Source organism: Myripristis murdjan, chromosome 13 (genome assembly GCF_902150065.1).
Source record: "Myripristis murdjan chromosome 13, fMyrMur1.1, whole genome shotgun sequence".
Lineage (NCBI taxonomy): Eukaryota > Metazoa > Chordata > Actinopteri > Holocentriformes > Holocentridae > Myripristis > Myripristis murdjan.
In genome coordinates this window covers 35,364,200-35,381,974 of record NC_043992.1, presented here as the reverse complement: position 1 = coordinate 35,381,974, position 17,775 = coordinate 35,364,200, and the positions used below count along the sequence as shown (strand labels likewise).

At 41.4% G+C, this 17,775-nt stretch overlaps 1 protein-coding gene across 1 annotated transcript in view; it reads right to left on the bottom strand.

Annotated features, from left to right (window-relative positions):
- Nucleotides 1–17,775, bottom strand: part of nbeab (neurobeachin b) — a 138,068-nt gene that overhangs the window by 26,952 nt on the left and 93,341 nt on the right. Inside the window, exons 30-34 of the mRNA XM_030067259.1 lie at nt 13,778–13,895; nt 13,586–13,688; nt 12,364–12,479; nt 8,854–8,966; nt 328–468 (exon numbers count right to left, since the gene is read on the bottom strand). Of these exons, the coding sequence (XP_029923119.1) occupies nt 328–468; nt 8,854–8,966; nt 12,364–12,479; nt 13,586–13,688; nt 13,778–13,895 (591 nt within the window). The remainder of the gene's footprint in view (nt 1–327; nt 469–8,853; nt 8,967–12,363; nt 12,480–13,585; nt 13,689–13,777; nt 13,896–17,775) is intronic.

The following is a 17,775-nucleotide window of genomic DNA, read 5'->3' as shown; positions in this document are numbered from 1 at the left end:
TTGCCTGAAACACATAAACCTGTCACAGCAGCCTCTGTAAATCATTACCCAGCCACTCTTTATTTAGTTCACATATGCCAGTTTACTGGCCTGTGAAATGTGTTTTCTGAGCGGCATTGGTCTAACTCAGAACCAGCCAAATTGAGATGTTGAGCCGTTTCCTGTGCAGAAGCCAGCAGACCTCAAAGGAACAGCATCATCAAGTTTGACAAGTGACAATCAACTTAAAGCAGACTCAAAATTGAAAGAGTTTCTTAGGTGTTCTGTGTTTTTGACTTTGAATTCCAGTATTTTGAGCACAGCGCATAATTGAATAATGTTACTCACTATCCTGATGAGCCACTGCAGGGTGGAGGCAGCAGTGGAGTAGTGGGAGTTATAGTGATAAGGTGGAGTTTGGTCATCTTCCCATGACTCATAGCGTTCGGCATAGAACGCTGCACGCTTCGGATTCAGGGCACCAACAGGCTGAGAGGAAAACATGGATACAAAAGGTTCAGCTATTGCAATGATGTAGTGCATTCCTTATGCACCCACATATGTAAAAGAAAGGTTATAGGCTCATTATGCTGATTTGAGTTCAATAAAATAAAATAAAATAAAATAAAATAACTTCGACTCAAAGCAGCCCAAAAACACTTTTCTTCAATCTGTCTGTCTGTTTCTGTACTTTACTTTCTCTGTAACTATAACTTGTGAAAACAAAATCTCAATTTTCATCATTAGCATAATACAATACAAATTAATAGCACAAAAAAGGTGAGATGTCAGGCTACCCCAGTTTACTTCCTGTGTTGACAGGAAATAAACAAAACAAGACATGTTACAAAACAAGTGCAAGACGTGCATTCTTTTTTCAAAACTGTATCCCTAGTTTACTAATCCCCTGAACAAACCTGGCACATTTAAATGCATTATTAAAAGGAACTAACCACTCAGCCTTAGAGCTGCAACAGGTTCTCATTTTCTCACTTTTACTCAACAATTGCTTAATTTACTTCATGCTGAAATGTTAGCATGCAGTATATTAAGCTTTTGAGCTTTGGACAGAGCTTTCTACCCGAGGCAATGATACCATTTTGTGAAAATCCTCTCATCATATATTGGGTGAAGTGGCCAAAGTGCAAAACTCCCAAAACTCAGAGGCTAAGATAAGGGAATACAAGGTTATATTGAAAGTTTTATTTTACACTACATCATGCAATTAAGCAGCACTGGGCATTTGCTTTAATTAGCATATGACAATCTTTTGCTGGGACATGTTTAAGGGAGCATATAGTTTGTGCTTGTCTATACCTGTGTGTTGAGTGATCTAAATAGTTCACAGCATGCAGAGTTTTAGCAGGGCCCCATTAGGCTACATGTGGAGAGGCCAGCTTGCAGACTGAGGGAGACTACAGGGCAGACGGGGGAGCTTTACTCTGGGATTTGTCTGTCAGACCACATTATTCTCTCGAACCCTAAAAAGTTCCTGTTGCCCTGTCTCCCAATTGAAATTTATAGGGGTCATATGGAGGAGGTGAGCAAGATGGAGCGCTCAGTAAGGAAAGAGGAGATATGAACGTCTCCTGCTAAATGTTGTGGGTAATCCATGTGGATTAACCCTGGCTAACCTGATTTACACCCAACACACGCACCCATCCAAATGCTGTGCTCAGCACTTCTCCCCCCCCTCTGTGTTCAGGGTCCTTCTGAGCTACTGGGCACTGCTGATGGGAGTCACCGGAACAAATCTGACTGGCTGTCTCCGATTGTATTAGCTTCAAAATAAGTGAAAGCTCACAAAAACACAGACACAGATGCAAGTTCTGAACCTTATCACTGTGTTTACATGAATACCCTCCTCATACCCTCCTCAGTGGTAGAGAGAAACACTTTTTTGTTCCTGTTTTGGGATCCCAGTATCACAATGTAAGGACAAAGAACAAGAACCAGCTTTTGAACAATATAAAACAGATGGTCAGCATGACTTCTCTGAAATGCTAAATGATGAATGAAAATATTGTGTGAAAAGACTGAAACTGTCAGAAGTCATAGCAGCTCTTTTATCTATCTGCACCAGGATATGTTCTCCTTTTAAAGAACAGCTGTCTAATTATGCTGAAAATAAATAAAAACAAACATCAATGCTTTGTTTATCTGACATCCATCCAATAGTCCATAGTTAGCCAGATATTGGATGGCATGGGTCATTATTTAACCACAGTCTCAGTAATCAGTTCAATATTGCACTGACACCATGGCTGGGCTCTTGCCCTTTGGCAGCTGTTTCATTTTCATGTGTTCTTAAGGCAGCAGAATTACTCCCATTAAACATACGTTTAGTGGTGAAAAAATTGCTTTTTCTGCCTTTTCAATCACCCTGTCCAATATAAGAGCCTTAGAGCTATATTGGCAGTCAATATTAATATACTCAGTACCACTGAGTTGGTGACAGAGGGGGAAGGGAGGCTGGTAATGTAATCAATGGCAGGCTTGGTATCTGAATGCTGTAGTTCTGGCTGCGTGGCAGCCATGTTCTGCATTTACCACAGGAGTCATGAGAAATCAACAAACCCTTCAATTTACAATTGGCTAAAAATAAAGCCACTTTCATCTAACATTATTAAAATTGCATATATTGCTTTGGCTGCGAGCATTTTTTGTGCAACTTTGGTAGATCAAACAGACACTTTTGGTCATTTTTAATATAATGACCATGTTCATGTGTGGCACAGTACACATGCCTGAGGAGTCAAACCTCTCAATAAATGTCCATTTCTTCTTGAGCTATTTATTTTGTTCTTCCTCACAATTTAATGGCGGTCCACATCGGTGTTAGCACAATTGAATAGACTGAAAGAGAAGTTTATTGAGATCTGCATAGATTTACGGGGTGATAATAGCCTCGCATGTGACGTCTTGGCCCAGCTGGATTGGGGTGCAAGCCACAAGACGTCTCACACTCTGTAAAACCGCAGCTAGGGAAACTAGTTCAGGTTTTAGCTGCATGAAAGGTCCAGGTAACACATGTGAAAGTAAGGGAGGAATAAAAAAAGAAAGTTCCAGGTAATATAAATGAGAGTATGGGAGAAATCAGTAGAAGGTCCAAGTCACAAGTATCTGAGCCACTTTTCATAAAACAGCTGATGGGTAAGTTTTTGAGTTATTAAATGTTTTATTTCCCAAATTTAACTCCACGGTACAAGGATAACAGGCAAAGTCATGTCCGAAAGTAATGTTTTCTATTTTCAAGCTAGTCCAAAGTGTTGCATGATAAATCCTCAAGTCTTTTTACAGACTAACATTACTGATTTCAATTTAAAATTTTGAACACATGCAAATCGAGACATTGTCCCATTGTCATCAACCTATCATTCACGCTCTTTTATTCCCCTCTTGCTAAGCACCAACAGTTCTTCTATGTAGATGAACCACCTGGCTATGCAGGGTAGGGATTAAAACCAAGTTATTTCCTGGAATTTTTTGTATTTTATTTGATTACAATGAAACAAATTTAATGGTTTTCCCAGTGGCTAACTTGTACATTCAAGCATGAATATAATAAGATACATCTGTCTGATGGTTTAGTGCAGTGTTACAAAGAAGAGAGCTGTTGTTTATTTTTCCTAGAGAGCTTGTGTGGTTGGTGAACAGGGATAATTATAACAGCTGCATGGCAAAACTTTTAGGAGTTCACCTACAACATCTTTGTAAAAGTTTTTCCTTTGTACTTGACTGTTGTCGGCAATCATCTTAAAGGGAAATCACACCTGGCACATCGTTCAACACTGCTCAAGTTGTGGAATCAGTCAAAGTCTGTCCCACTGCATCTTTTGGAGGGGCACATCAAAAACACTGGCATGTAAAAAAAAAAGCTCTGTTCAAAGTTTGTGCAGAACATCTGACAAAAATAACAAAGAATAAAGTAAGCCTAAAGCTAAAGTTGCTAACTAGTCATTTCCCAAGTGAGTAAATAGCTGCATTGACACAAACAATGAAGCAAATCAAATTTATGAAAGAAAAAAAAAAAAAAATAAGTCTGAAGATAGTGGTAAATGTAAGGGGGGTAATTTAAAACAGTTTTCCGCTGTCCTGTTTTCCTTTTTGATTTTCTTTCAGAGCTTTTGTTTTGACTGAATGCTTCATCTTAAGATCTAATTCACTAACTCAGAGCAAGGTGAATTGTCCTTTCTTCGACACTGTCCTTGGCCTTGGCCTCAAACATAAATGTCACAGAATAAAGTAAATTCTTTTCAACTAAACAGCAAGATGAAGCACCCCCCAAAAAAGAAGCCTGGTGAAAATATAGTGAACTGACCATTGGTAGCCTTGAAAAGGTGAAGTTTGAAGGCAACACTATTTCCACAGCATGCTAGTGCGGTGAATGTACTCCCATCTACATGAACATGAAAGCTTGGCATAATGTAGTTCCCAGACTGTTGCTCCATGGAAAGTTCAAGCATAAACAAAACGGGAAGGCTACTTCCAAGTTAGTCCAAAAGCCTGTAACTCTCCACAAACCTTGACCAGGCTGCCTTGGCTGTACAACAACATAAATATGGAACATAGCTTAGTCAGATTGTCAAGTTAAATTTTTTAGTTAAATAGCACCTAGATTCTACAACTGTTGGTGTGCAATTCTTCAAAAATAGTCTCACTATTAAAATCAAGGCTCAGCCTAAAAAATATGTGGCATTTATGAATGCTTAGCTATTTAGGGAGAAAAAAAAACAGCCATTTACAATAACATAGCATAAGCACTTCAGTGACAATAATGGTCTTCCAAGTGCCTTTAATCCTTTCATACTCGTTATCCATAGATGATGGGTTGCCTAAGCCTAAACCAGGCTATGCTTGGCTCTACCCAGCAGAGAATAATCACCATTTTCCTACTCAGTGCATTGTACATCATGCTAATCACACATGCAACACAATAACAACAACTGGTCTAGACAGTTCCACGCTCCCGTCTGAGATCATTTCCCTGGATAACACCTGACCCAGTGAAATACACCCACACAAATAAACAAACTATGATCAAACTTAAGATTTGGCATCGGATCCAATTAGGATCATTTTTGGTGTCTAACTCCAAAGATGCAGCAGATGACAGTGAACATTGGTGAGTGAGTGTGGAGAGAGTGCCTCCATTTGTTTGGTTATATCTTAGCTACCTCCCAAGGAGACGCATATTGCATTTTATATTTCAAAGGAAATTACATTACAGTATGTTGCTATGGTGCTCTGTCAGGAGAAGTCGCACTCGTTTTTGCTCGCCTCGTCAGAGGCAGGGCTGCATGCAGCTCCAGTCTAATGCAATCAAGTTCCTCTAAGTCAAAACAAAGCAGATGTGTTCCCAAACAGCCTTACTGGACTGGAAGTGGGGGTGAAGAAGCCTCCATTATGGAGAGAACGCACGGAAGGGTCTTTATAGCAGTCAAGCTCTGTCTGCATTACCCAGAGTGCACCTCTTAGAGATCCCCAGCTTTCACAATCACTACAGCAGAAATTTTGAAAGGGAGGAAACCACAATAAAATAGTACAGCTTCTCTCTCAGCACATCTCCTTCAAACTTCACTAAAAAGATATCTTCTGAAGGAAATCATTATCATCAGTAATATTTTACTCTCTTTATGTGAATAGAAAATTTGAGTAAAGACACAGGGGATGAGTGACTTGCTTGCCGTTACTTCGTGGTTTAGTTTTTTCTCCTCAAAAGATATTCTGCAAATTACCCATCTAATGATTTTTAGTCAACGGTTGCAGAAGTACATTGTTCAACCTTATCTAGTCCGTTTGCCTTCTTATGCAATTATATGAATTTCCATCACATCATTCAACAGCTATGAGGAAGATTAGCTTCCCCTTTCTATCACCCGATTGTCAATCAGTCAAGAAATAATCATTAGAATGTAATGAAACACTTCACCACATGAACATATCTGACATCAAAATATGCAGAAGTGTGGCCCCGAGGCAGGGCGCGCAGTGTTCAGTTGCATTTCTCACAGCTGACTGAATACCCAACCAGCAGGTAATTGTGGGTGTGTAAGTTAGGAAGGAAATTATTTGGCATATCAGCATCACACTTCAGCAGTTTCAAACAATGCCTGCCCATAAGTGGCAGTAACCTGAAATTGACAGGTAGCTTTCTGGTATGAATCTAACATGTGGAGCACGGCATAAGCATGTGGAGAAAAACATGCTCCCAAATCCTCTTTAGTGCCACCATGGGATTATTTGCAGGTGATCCAGGTGTATTAATAACAATCTGTAAATTTATTCCAGTGTATTAACCTGTGTATTAACCTACAGCACCTCGCCGCACCTGAGTGTTGCTGAGTGATGTTTTAATGCTCCCCACTTCATTTAAGTTATGTTGTAGCTCACTGAGCATTAGGGAGATTATATTATATGAGGTGGCGGGTAATGTTTGCCAGTAAAAAATACAAATTAAAAAAGCACTCAAACTAAGTTAAAATGTATGGAGTAAATAAACTAAATACTCTACAGCCACTACACCATGGCATACACACATACCTTACTTATACACTCACACACACACACACACAGTCACAGCCACACTCATAGGACATAGACTTTAAACAAACACACACACACGCTCTGTCACTTGCATTTGCACATCCTCACACTTTCACACCAACACACACACACAAACACATCCCTAATACAAAATAAGCAGGTCTCTGGAGATTGTGCAGCCAGCTCTGATCCATAATTGAACAAAAGGGCAGACCAAGCGGAGAGGAGAAGTGTGGGGGCCACTGTCCCTCCCTGCAACACTAGCTGTGAACTTTTGGAGGTAAGAGCCCCGGGGTTCCAAGGACAACTGTCAGGAGACACGGGCCTGTGAACTCATGCTAATGAAGGCAGCTCAGCCCTGTAAACAGCATGAGAGGATGTCACTGGAATACATTACAATATATAACTGTCTCCCCAGGGCAAGAGGGTTGCACATGGCTCAGCCCCGCTCACTGCACCACACCACACCCCCACCCCTCTCTCCCTCAGCCCACCTGGATCTCCACAGGCTGGAGCCGCCAAAAGCAGACAAGGACCGAGATGTCGGCAAGAGACACAAGAGAGATGTTTGTCCAAAATGCTCCAGGGACACGTCAGTATGACGAAGTGCAGCAGAGCGGGAATGCATTCTGTTAATTCACGACATTCAATATAACTTGACCGTGATTCTTTGACTGTTCCACAATAACTTATTACTATTATTACTGTTGTTGTTTTTTTTTTATTTCTATATTCTTTTTTTCCTCCTACTATAAAATGCAGCACACATATGTCTTGAGAAACTGAAAATTGATACAAACTGTTGAGAACTGCGATTGCCAAGTGAAGCCCTGAGTCAGAGTGTCGGCGCTTTGAGAGAAACAAGGGGAATGAGGGAGCGATAAAGTGAGTGAGAGAGAAAGCTCAGACAGGAATGCGACTGTTTTCAGGTCAGTGAGCCTGTGAGCTGCAGTGTGTGAGAAAGAGAGAGACCGAGAGAGAGAGAGAGAGAGAGAGAGAGAGAGAGAGAGAGAGAGAGAGAGAGAGAGCGAGGGGGTGGTAAACCAGGCCACTGTTTGTGGTAGAGTTATCTGCTGCCTCTATCCTCTTCAGTCAAAGACAGAGCAAGCATAACATTGAACTTTATCTCACAGAGCTGTGGAGCATTAATGTCACCGCATATGAGCCCTTGTGATTTGGCAGCATTTGCAGGAGACTGTCCACTGCACAGCTTGATGCATTTTTGACCCATCATTTTTATAACCCTTCCAATGTCCTTAATTCCTGCAACACTGCTTGCATGACCTGCTCTTACCAGTTTCAAGTTCATCCAGACTCAGAAAAGTCTATTTCATGCAGTATCCGTTTAGAAACATAAATTACTTTAGCAGGACATTGGGAAAAAAATGAACAGCTACAGTATAAAGGCATGCCAAAGGTGTACTTTTTCATGGCTAAATACTATTTGATTTGTGTTCTTTTGTCATTGACTCAACTCCAGTTGTTCTCTTTGCTATGCTTGGAATGACTGAAGTCTTCTGTTGGAGATTTAGGCTAAACGTGGGTGGGAACAAGACGTTCCAAATATGGGCAATACTTTGAACTGGAAAACATCCATTTTGAGGCTGTTATGTTGGTGGCAAACATAGCGTTTGTGTTATTGTCTTTATTCAAAACTTATTTGCTTCTGCTCTGGACGTATTAACTGCAAGGAGGTGAAGGTTTATTTCTCAAAGTAGGTGGGTTCCTGAAGGACAGCCAATAAGCACAGCTGTATCGCTCGCTTATCTCACCAGCATCCACAACCACTTGTCAATCTCCACATCTCCACACATAGTTCTTAGAGAGAACTCTTATTGGGAACTACAGACTGCCTCTGTAGAGCTGTGCTACTGAAGTAATGCTAAATATCATTGGCTAAGATGATTCATCAAAGATTATAAAATGAAATAGTGATTAACTATGATTATTATAGTGATTACAACGCATTGTGCACATGACAATAAAAGGTAAAGGCAATCCTCTAATTGTGAAACTGCTGAAGCCACTTTTATTGAGGCAACTGTTTATGAGCTGAGACTAGACAGCACCAAATAATTTCAGGGACACACTTAGAGATGGTATCCCCAGTGCAACTCAGGATGTTATACCATCAGCATTTTCCACTTTCTGCATTCCACCTCAAGAGTTCAGACTGTGCACACGATGTCTGCATTATTTCCCATTGAATATGGTATTCTTTTACAGTCTGGGACTTAATAAGGAAATCCCCCTGCCGTCAGAGCTGGCTGCCCCTTCTTGCCCCTCTCTCTAAGTCATCCTAAGGCACATGGCAAGATGACTTAGTACCTTTGAGAGATCTCTGAAGTTCCCTGGCAAGGTCAGGTCCAGCTCCTCGGAGTCGTAGTTGGTGAGGACCCAGGGAAAGACCGGGTACTGGTTCAGGTCATTGTAAGTTCTCCCTAGACAGACACAGCAGACAGAAATCTGTGAGTGATGAAGGGTTGGAAGGGAACAGAGGGGGTGAAGGCAGGGCAGAGTACACACAAGGCTTCAGTTACTTTGGGGACCCAGCATGCAACATTCCAACAAGCCTCGAATCTCACAGCCCTCAATCAGGCCCCACTTCCTGTCTCGCAGGGCGTCTGCCAGGGCAACACATCCACTAATAGAGAGCTCACTCCGCTCTATGAAAATGTTTAGTGTGTTCCGCATGTCTCCACCTGCTGTGTGTACTGTACTATTGAATGGTGGGGTTATAAAAGGCCTGTGGAGATGGTTTCTAACTTTATGGAGAACATACGCGTCTTTATGTTGTGGGATGTGGATGTAATTAGAGAGATATAGATTCTTTGGAGGCCATGACACCACGCCTGAAATGTCACTGCTAGACTGATCTGCTGATTGGCCAGATGTGAATTTCCTCCTCTACTCCAGCAGTGGGAATATGGATTTCAGATGTTAAAGCGCGCCAAAGTAAATCCATCCGTGAGAAAAATAATCATACAGCCCACTGCATGTCTTCAGCATACCATGTTGCCACAAATTCTCTCTAATTTACTTTTGGAGATGACACTGATTTAGCAGTTGTAAGGTAAGATGGTGGCCAGTTGTAATCCATGGGAATGGGTTGCTATAGCATTCCAAAACATAAAGTCAGTCAGTAAACAACCACATCAGTATACATTCTCAATATGCCTGCCTGCTGCTTGTGAAATCTGACATGAAATGTACATCAAAGTCATTTTGACAACTAATGTGAAGGATGCACCTTTTGCAGTAGCCTAAAAACACTGACATAACCGCAGCTCTATAAAATAAAAACTTAAAAACAAGCTTTTCCATTCTTTACCATTGTTCAAATGATCATCTGTATCATGATGTTGCATCTTTTACCATGGATCAAAGTCTTTTCCAACAGTCTTGCTTTGTACTATAGCCCTGAAGAACCAAAATTTTGCAACTATCATCCAACACACCACAAAATACGAAGCTGTTACTTTTTTGATGTTCATCTCCTGAAAGGGGGAAAAAACACAAACACAATAATAATTCACTTATCTTGTTGTTTTGGCCAAGGGCAGGCCAATAAATCTTCGATCAGTTCTCTTAAGGGTAAAAACACTGTGCCAAGCCGCTACTCTATTTAGAGTTACTTTATTTGTGTAATGTTTTTGTGGAGTCATAGAGATTTGTCTCAACTCTACATCAACTACACCCAATTTTGTAAAATGGTTTGGTCCAGTAGTTCAAATGGCCCAGTTTTTAAAAATGTTAGAAAATAAATTTATGTGTTTTCCAGGTTAAACAAAAAAAAATACAGAAAAATACGTAAGTTACAGATTATTGCATCATTACAAAGGGACTCATTTTTGATAGTGGTACAATCTGATCATTCAATTATGTTTTTGAGGCCGTCAGAGAAAGAAAGGGTCTAGCATAAATAGGTGAGTACATAAAAAATGCCACTGAGCCTTATTATAGATATTTTAGCTGTTTGCCAATATATTTGGATGATTTCACTCTTTCATACTGACCATAGTTACCAGGGTTACCAAATCTGATATGATTTTTTGTGTGTGTATGTGTACAATTGATCAGTCCTACCTTGGCTGAAGATCTTAACCTGAACTCATTCTAATAAAACATTTTGATTCCACACAGGAATGCAAGACTATGTTTAACTTTATTATTATTATTCGGCCTAGCATGAGTAACAGCAGTCTGTGTGAGGCATTTCTACTTGAGGCCTTTCCTGTACTGAGACAAATCTGCTCCTGCTTGTTTGCCCCTGAGGGTTATCTTTACATTCAAGTTTTCACAGTAGATAGCATGAGCATGAATTGTTAATTCAGTTTCCATCATGACCTAGGGGTGTTTACGGGAAAATAAGTTAATTCAGCTCACAAGCACTCCTTTGATGGACAGATTTTTGATTCATGCATTTAATGTGTTAGTATGATTTCCATTCAAACCAGTGTCAAGTGTAGACAGCACTCATTCACAGTAAAATATAAGTTTTCCGAGTGAACTAAAAGCCACTTTATCACATCTTAATGTGTGCTCATGCATTATTACACAAAATTATGCAATGTAGTTAAACAGCTAACAAATCCTTCCATGTATTAACATTATTCTTTTATGTAGACATCATCCAGCTCTTTTTAAACCTGTGTTTTAGTGTACCAGAACAGGCTTTTAATGGTAACTCACAAGATATTACTGTCTTTAACCAATCTAGCACCTGTGCCTTGGAGTGAAGCATGTTGGCATTAGAGTATATAAATCTAGCTGGGCCAGTGATAACCTCTGACAAGCAAGTCAGTGAGAGGGTTTCTATCGAGTAGCCAGGGAAATGGAGAAGCTGGAGAGCATAATTATACAGGTTAATGCCACACAGGCGAAAGGAAGCAGTGGGTTGAGTGTGGAGGATGAGATGGGGGTGGTGGTGGTGCGGCTAGACCTACCAGTGCTAAGGCCTGAGTTGGGGTGGCAGGATGTTAATAACAGTGGAATAGTGTTTAATTAGAAGACCACTTCCCGTTCACACCTCTCCCCAGCACCTCACCCCCCGCCTGTCTGCCGCCCCACACTATTCTGACATCCCTGTCAGCCCAGGTCATTACCAGGGATTTTTAATGAATTTTGGGCATGTTTTTCTGTCTGCCTTACATCTAATTAGCTGACAATAATGTATCGAACTCAAGCATGAGCTAAATATAAATATGCATGAATATGCAGTGAGAGAGAGGATGACACCTCTCAGAGGAGAGCAGCGTGCAGTCGCTCTCGCCTTCGCTGTTAGTTGCAGTTCAGATCAGAGAGTCGACAATAGAAACCCCTCAACTCCACAGACACACACGTGTACACTCTCACAAAGCCAGGCACTAATTATCGAGCAAAATCTGCTGGGCCTGCTCCCTGCTTCAAACAGCAGACGCACATGAACAGTGAAGTGTACTGCGTTGAGTATCGCTTAAGGATACCATGAATTCTTAAACAAATACGACATACCTGTGGGTGCTTATATGTTTCGAGCGCCGCTGACACGAAACATTTATTGATCATGATAGCTGAACAAAAATTCATAAGACTCTAATGGTGAAAAAATACACATAGATTATGCATTAAAGTTTAATATTTTCACTGGTTATAAATTTTGCCTGGAAAAGGAAGCAAACAAATCACAATCTATCTATGTAACTGATGGGTATGAAGAGGTAAGAAAACTCAGTGAATGCCCTACTTCCATAACTTCAGCTACTTCTAACTTACAAATGTTGTGAGTAGAGTTGTGGTTGTGGGTCAAAAAAAAAAAAAAAAAAAAAATCTGAACGTGAGTGAAGGATGGAGTCTTACCTGCGATGGTGTTTAGGAACATGAGGTACTCAAAGTTGGAGATCTCTCTCCTCTGCCAGCGCTGGGTCATGTTGGAGGATTTGAAAAGCTGCCGAGGGGTGGCTAGGGAGATGCGCCTGGAAAATATATTTTAACCGAAAACAGTAATAAAACACAAAACAGAGAACAGGAGGTTGGAGTTAGTTACTGATATTTTAACAAACCAAGAAAAACCAAAAGAGCATATATAGATGTACAGGGGAACTTAAATTGAGTGATTACATCACAATAAACTGGTAGATGAAAGCTGGCATTTGGCAGCTAATACCCAGCCCTGGTTCATTTTTGGAACAAACGTGCAAAGAATCAATGAATCCACACTGATGCATTTCACACAAAATGTCAAGCTACACAGAAGAGAACAAATGGTCAGTACCATGTTAATGATATTCAGTGTTCAGCAATTTTGATTCCAACGGATCCAACTCTATCATCTAAGATAGGGTTTTCAAACTTTGTCTTTTGGACACCCAAGTTGACTCTCATTAAGCTGTGGACCTTTTTAAGTGATTTTATCAAAGTGATCCTGCTAGAGAAAGATATTTTAATGTTCATATGTCATACTTTAACATGGACAAATAAATTCAAAGTGGTGAGATTAAAAAATAATCATGCATACTTTTTTTGTCCAGAAGCAATTTCCAAAGAAATTATTATTATTGTGAAACTAAACTACTCTTCATTTTGCTGAGGACCCCTGACCCCTAGCCTTCACGGACCCCACTTTGAAAACCACTTACCTAAAGCATAAAGCAATTCAAGTGCACATTAATTTTAATTAAATATATTTAAATGGGTACTTTATATACACTCAATTAAAAAAAGAAAAACTTGAAGAAAAGTGCTTGTTTTGCAGCAGTGTTATAAACAGGCCTGTTAGCAGTATCAGGGTGTAAAGGGACTCTGCGGCTTTGGTTGTGGTCAGTGGCCTGGCTGCAGCACTGCTGTATAGAGTCCTCTGTCAGAGAATTAGGTCAGTTCAGTCAGGGTCAATGCACATTCACTTCAATGACTGGAGCAATGGGACTTGAAATGCCTCTGCTGCAGACTGAGCCACACAGGCTTCCCCATCAGATAAACATTGTGGACACTGGATGTACAATCTTCTGTAAATTCCTTTAACCCGGCAATGAAGAAAAACACAGCAGTCTAAGCACTACGGTAAGTAAAAGTGATTACCCACCTGGCTTGTGGGAGGCCATAGCTGGTGCCCACTCCCACCCGAGGAAGACTATAGATGACTTTCTTCACTGTGGCCTGGTCGGGGAAGTTGAACATGACTGATGCTGTGAAAGGAGGAGACAACACTTAGTGACGGAGGGAAAAAAAAAAGAGAAACATGAATTCAAACTGCGTAATTGTCACTTTCTCTCACTTCTGTTGGCCATAAAGACCTCCATCGCCGTGTTCTGCAGGAGGTAGCGTCTGGAAAAGACCGCCCGGATCTCGCTGAACATCCATTTGCCGTGCAGACCCTCAGTGTACGCCAACACCTGGCAGGGAGAGGAAAGAGCTTAACAGATACAGTATATGCAATTAGTGATATTGTGTCTCGTTATCTCTAACATATCTTCATTAGTATGTGAAAACTTCAAATCCAGTTTTGGTGATATGATTTACTTTCATTTCAACTGTGGGATTACATTTTCCTCTGGAATGAGAAAATTCTCCAGCATCTTGGAATTATCAAAACCATTTTAAAAGCCACTGGATAATAGGTTTATGGAAATGATTGATGCCAATGACCTCTGTCCTTTACAGACTGCAAGTAACACCACTCATTGCTTGCCGGTTTAATGTTTAATGGTAAGGTAGCACATGAGCAAATCAAGAAAAAATTACCAATTTAAGACATGTTGGATGAGTGTCACAATTCAGCTGAATGTCAATATAACGAACAAACAAAACAACAAACAACCAGCTCGGTCAGAGGCTCACTGCTCTACTCATGAGGCTACTGATGCCAGTACAAATGCTTTCTAACTCCATTCCATACTTAAACTATATTGAAACTTATGTGATGATTAAATATTTTTGATTCAAACTTGAAAAAATCCATCACATTCTATGGTAGCTCATATATTTTTCACTTGTAACACAGTGTTTTGGGATGCAGTGTATCATACCACTGTGAGGTATATAGGCAGGTTATCCTTTGTTTTCAAACAGCAAACTTATATCCCACATGTTCTAACACTCTGCACATTCTCTGTGTCTTTCACGCTTTTTCAGAAGGTCTATAACCCTCACCAGAGAGAAGGCAAGTAGACCAAAAAACTGTCCCCTGAGTCCACAACACATAAATAATCAATAAAAACTATCATGCCAAGCAGAGAGGAGACCAGAGGAAGGATCATTAGTGTATGCAGCACCTCTGGGATTGCAGGTCCACACAGAGAAATCAAGACGGCATCTCTGACAGGTGAGAATGATCCATTCACACACCTTTTCCCCTCCTTCCGTCTCACTTAACTCCAACCTAACAATTTTGTCCAACAGTCGGAGCCGGGGGGGCAACCTCATCAACTCCCCAGGTTATGATCACACACATTCTTACACACAGATATGACAGCCACATCAGAGTGAGTGTGTGTGTGTGTATGTGTGTGAATAAAGATACAACAGGGCAGTAAGGGGTGAGGCCCTGTAGTACAGTGGTGTGTGTGTGTGTTGGTTTGGGGGGTGAGGGGGTGGGGGGTTGATTGAGGCAGAGTAAGCAGGGAGGGAGGGAAGCAGAGTGAGATGTTCAGCTGGGTTAGGTCCGATGCTAATGCTCATTTAAAATAGTGACAGGCTGGAAGAGTGCAGCGCGAGCCGGGCTGCCTTAATTTCTCCCTGGAATAGCTCATGCCCGACCTCCGTGCCACATCAAAGTCTCTGGAGCTCAATTAAAATTGGATTAGGTGGAGATGCTGGATGTGCAGCGCAGCATCTCTGGTGCTCTCCTCCCAGTAATGCCCCTGCTTGACACCTCTGCAACCCCCAACTCAAACAGTTGTCATAGAGACAGCACGACCCAGAGGAAGCAGTGTGCTGACTGCAGGGGAGATAGAAAAGGAAGGGAGGTGAGATGGAGGGATGTGAGCACACTGCTGAGGGCCAGCAGCAGCAAACTTGGAGGCAGGGTGGCTTTTATCCCCCTCCTTTTCTGCTGCCAGATGTTTGTGAAGTAGTCTTCAGAGGGCCATGCTGAAAGGCAAGGCGTACAGATTGCCATCATGGGAGAGGTGCAACAGCTTACTTCATCAGGGTACTATAGAGCTTTGATGGCTTTGGAGGAATACTGATATTAGAATATGGATGGAGATATTGCATGACTTTCTGAATGGTTTGTGTCATATTCTACAGTGGCTTAAGCTCCCTTATTTGTTTCCATATATTTTATTATTTATGTTCACGGAGCCATAAAATGGACTCCTGAATTTTCTGTTTATGATATCCTTTGTTGTAAATATATTATAATAGTTTACAACCACACAACACAGTAAGTAGCATACATAAAAACTGCAGTTTACAGGCTGCGGTGACAAGATACAACATCGTTCCCAAGAGATAGAAACATATTGTAACTGCTGTAATATGGTAGCTGTGATATGATGTTGTTCATATAATAATATTTCAGCAATGGTTGTTCCTTGTTGCTTGGCTAAAGTGAACATTTATGCTGCTGTGACAAAGTACAGGCCAAAGGGCTAGCTGTCAACAAAAGAGAGGCTAAAGAGGAGAAAAAAAGAGCTGATTTCAAACAGCCCAGATCAAAAAATTTGTCATAACAACAAAGCTTTGGTCTAAACCAACAAGCAGGGGCCCCTGTAGACTTGGAGCTTTGACAAAGCCCAGCCCTCATTTTTGGAGGCCCAGCTGTAAAAAATGCCATTTAATGAACCTGTCTGCTGAAGCTGTCCCCTGCCTGTCAGAGGTGTCAGCCAGTGACAAGCGCTGGGGACGGCCGCCTCCAGTCACAGACAGGCCTGCCAGCTGGAGACTTCGGCCCCAATCTAATCACGCCACCAGGAAGGGACCGGCGCTCTGCTCTTGGTCTGTCACGCTCCGGGCTGGGGGAGCGGCGAGGGGGTGGGTGGAGGGGTCTGGTATGGCCGACAAGCGCAGCCTTTTGTTTCCACACAGGTCCCTCCACGCAGGCTCATTAGGATCCACGAGCGCATGCGCTGCTCTGCCAGCTGCAGGGAGGTATACCTCTCCCACATAATAGCCATAATGCAATTTAACGTTTCTGTCCTCTCTTTGCTTTCTTCCTATTCTCTTCTTTCCCTGATTTGACAGAGGGCAGGCTGTATTCTGCCTGTGCAACATAACAGATGGAAAATATTGTGACAGATGAGATGAGGAGAAGCACAGGTGACACTGGTGTTTAGGCTGAAACTCATATATAATAACGCACAGATGCTCAAATGGAACACGTCATACTTAAAAGCAAAAGGAAGCCATTTCATGCATGGAAATAGATTCTAATCATATCTGACTTCCGACTAGCTTTAACCCCATATTGGCCTAGGCACTATGACAGACGTTATTAATAAATCTAACGAAGCAGTTCCTCTAAAACCTGATGCAATTTTCTCCCATATGGAACAATGCAATCTTCCCCCCTATTGCATTGCTATTGCATTTATACTGAAATAGGAAAATAATATGATTCAGTGAGACCTCAAGCCAGCATGACTGATATATTTATATGGGAGTGTGGAGCACATTGACAACCTGGTATCATAGCACCTCCACTGCATTCTTCTCAGATTTGTCTAATAGGCTTCCACTATAAAGCCTCACAACTGCATGGTCCCAGGCGGCCAGAGAGAACAGTGAAGGGGAAGAATAAGGGGAGGATACGAGAGGCAGTTCCATTTTGAGTGATATGACTACTCCCCCAGGAGCGAGTGGGATGGATTTCACACATGGTAATTTGGAGGATCAGCACACACTGCGAATACTGTATTCAATGGCTGACCCCAGGCAATGTGGGCCAAATCTGTAAGGAGGTGGAGCAGCCAGGGGAGGCATAAAGCCTGGTAACAGGGTGAGCAGAGAGCACCTATCAACCATGCAGAAGAGCATCATCAACCTTGGTACACTGGGTCATGGTGAGAAGAGATACATAAGTTATATTATATTTAAGTGTAAACTTAACCAGAGCCAACACACAACAGGCCCATTCAGAACCTGAAAGAGTAACACCAATAATACAATACAAATATCATGTAAATAAACATGAACACACTGCACCTTGTTCCTCCTAAAAAAAATGAGTCAAATGTTCTACACACTGTAAAACTAAATGAATGTTGGCACATTTAACTTTGCAAAGCTGTTCAGACAGAAATCTTAGTCCTATGACCACGACATGTCCAAATC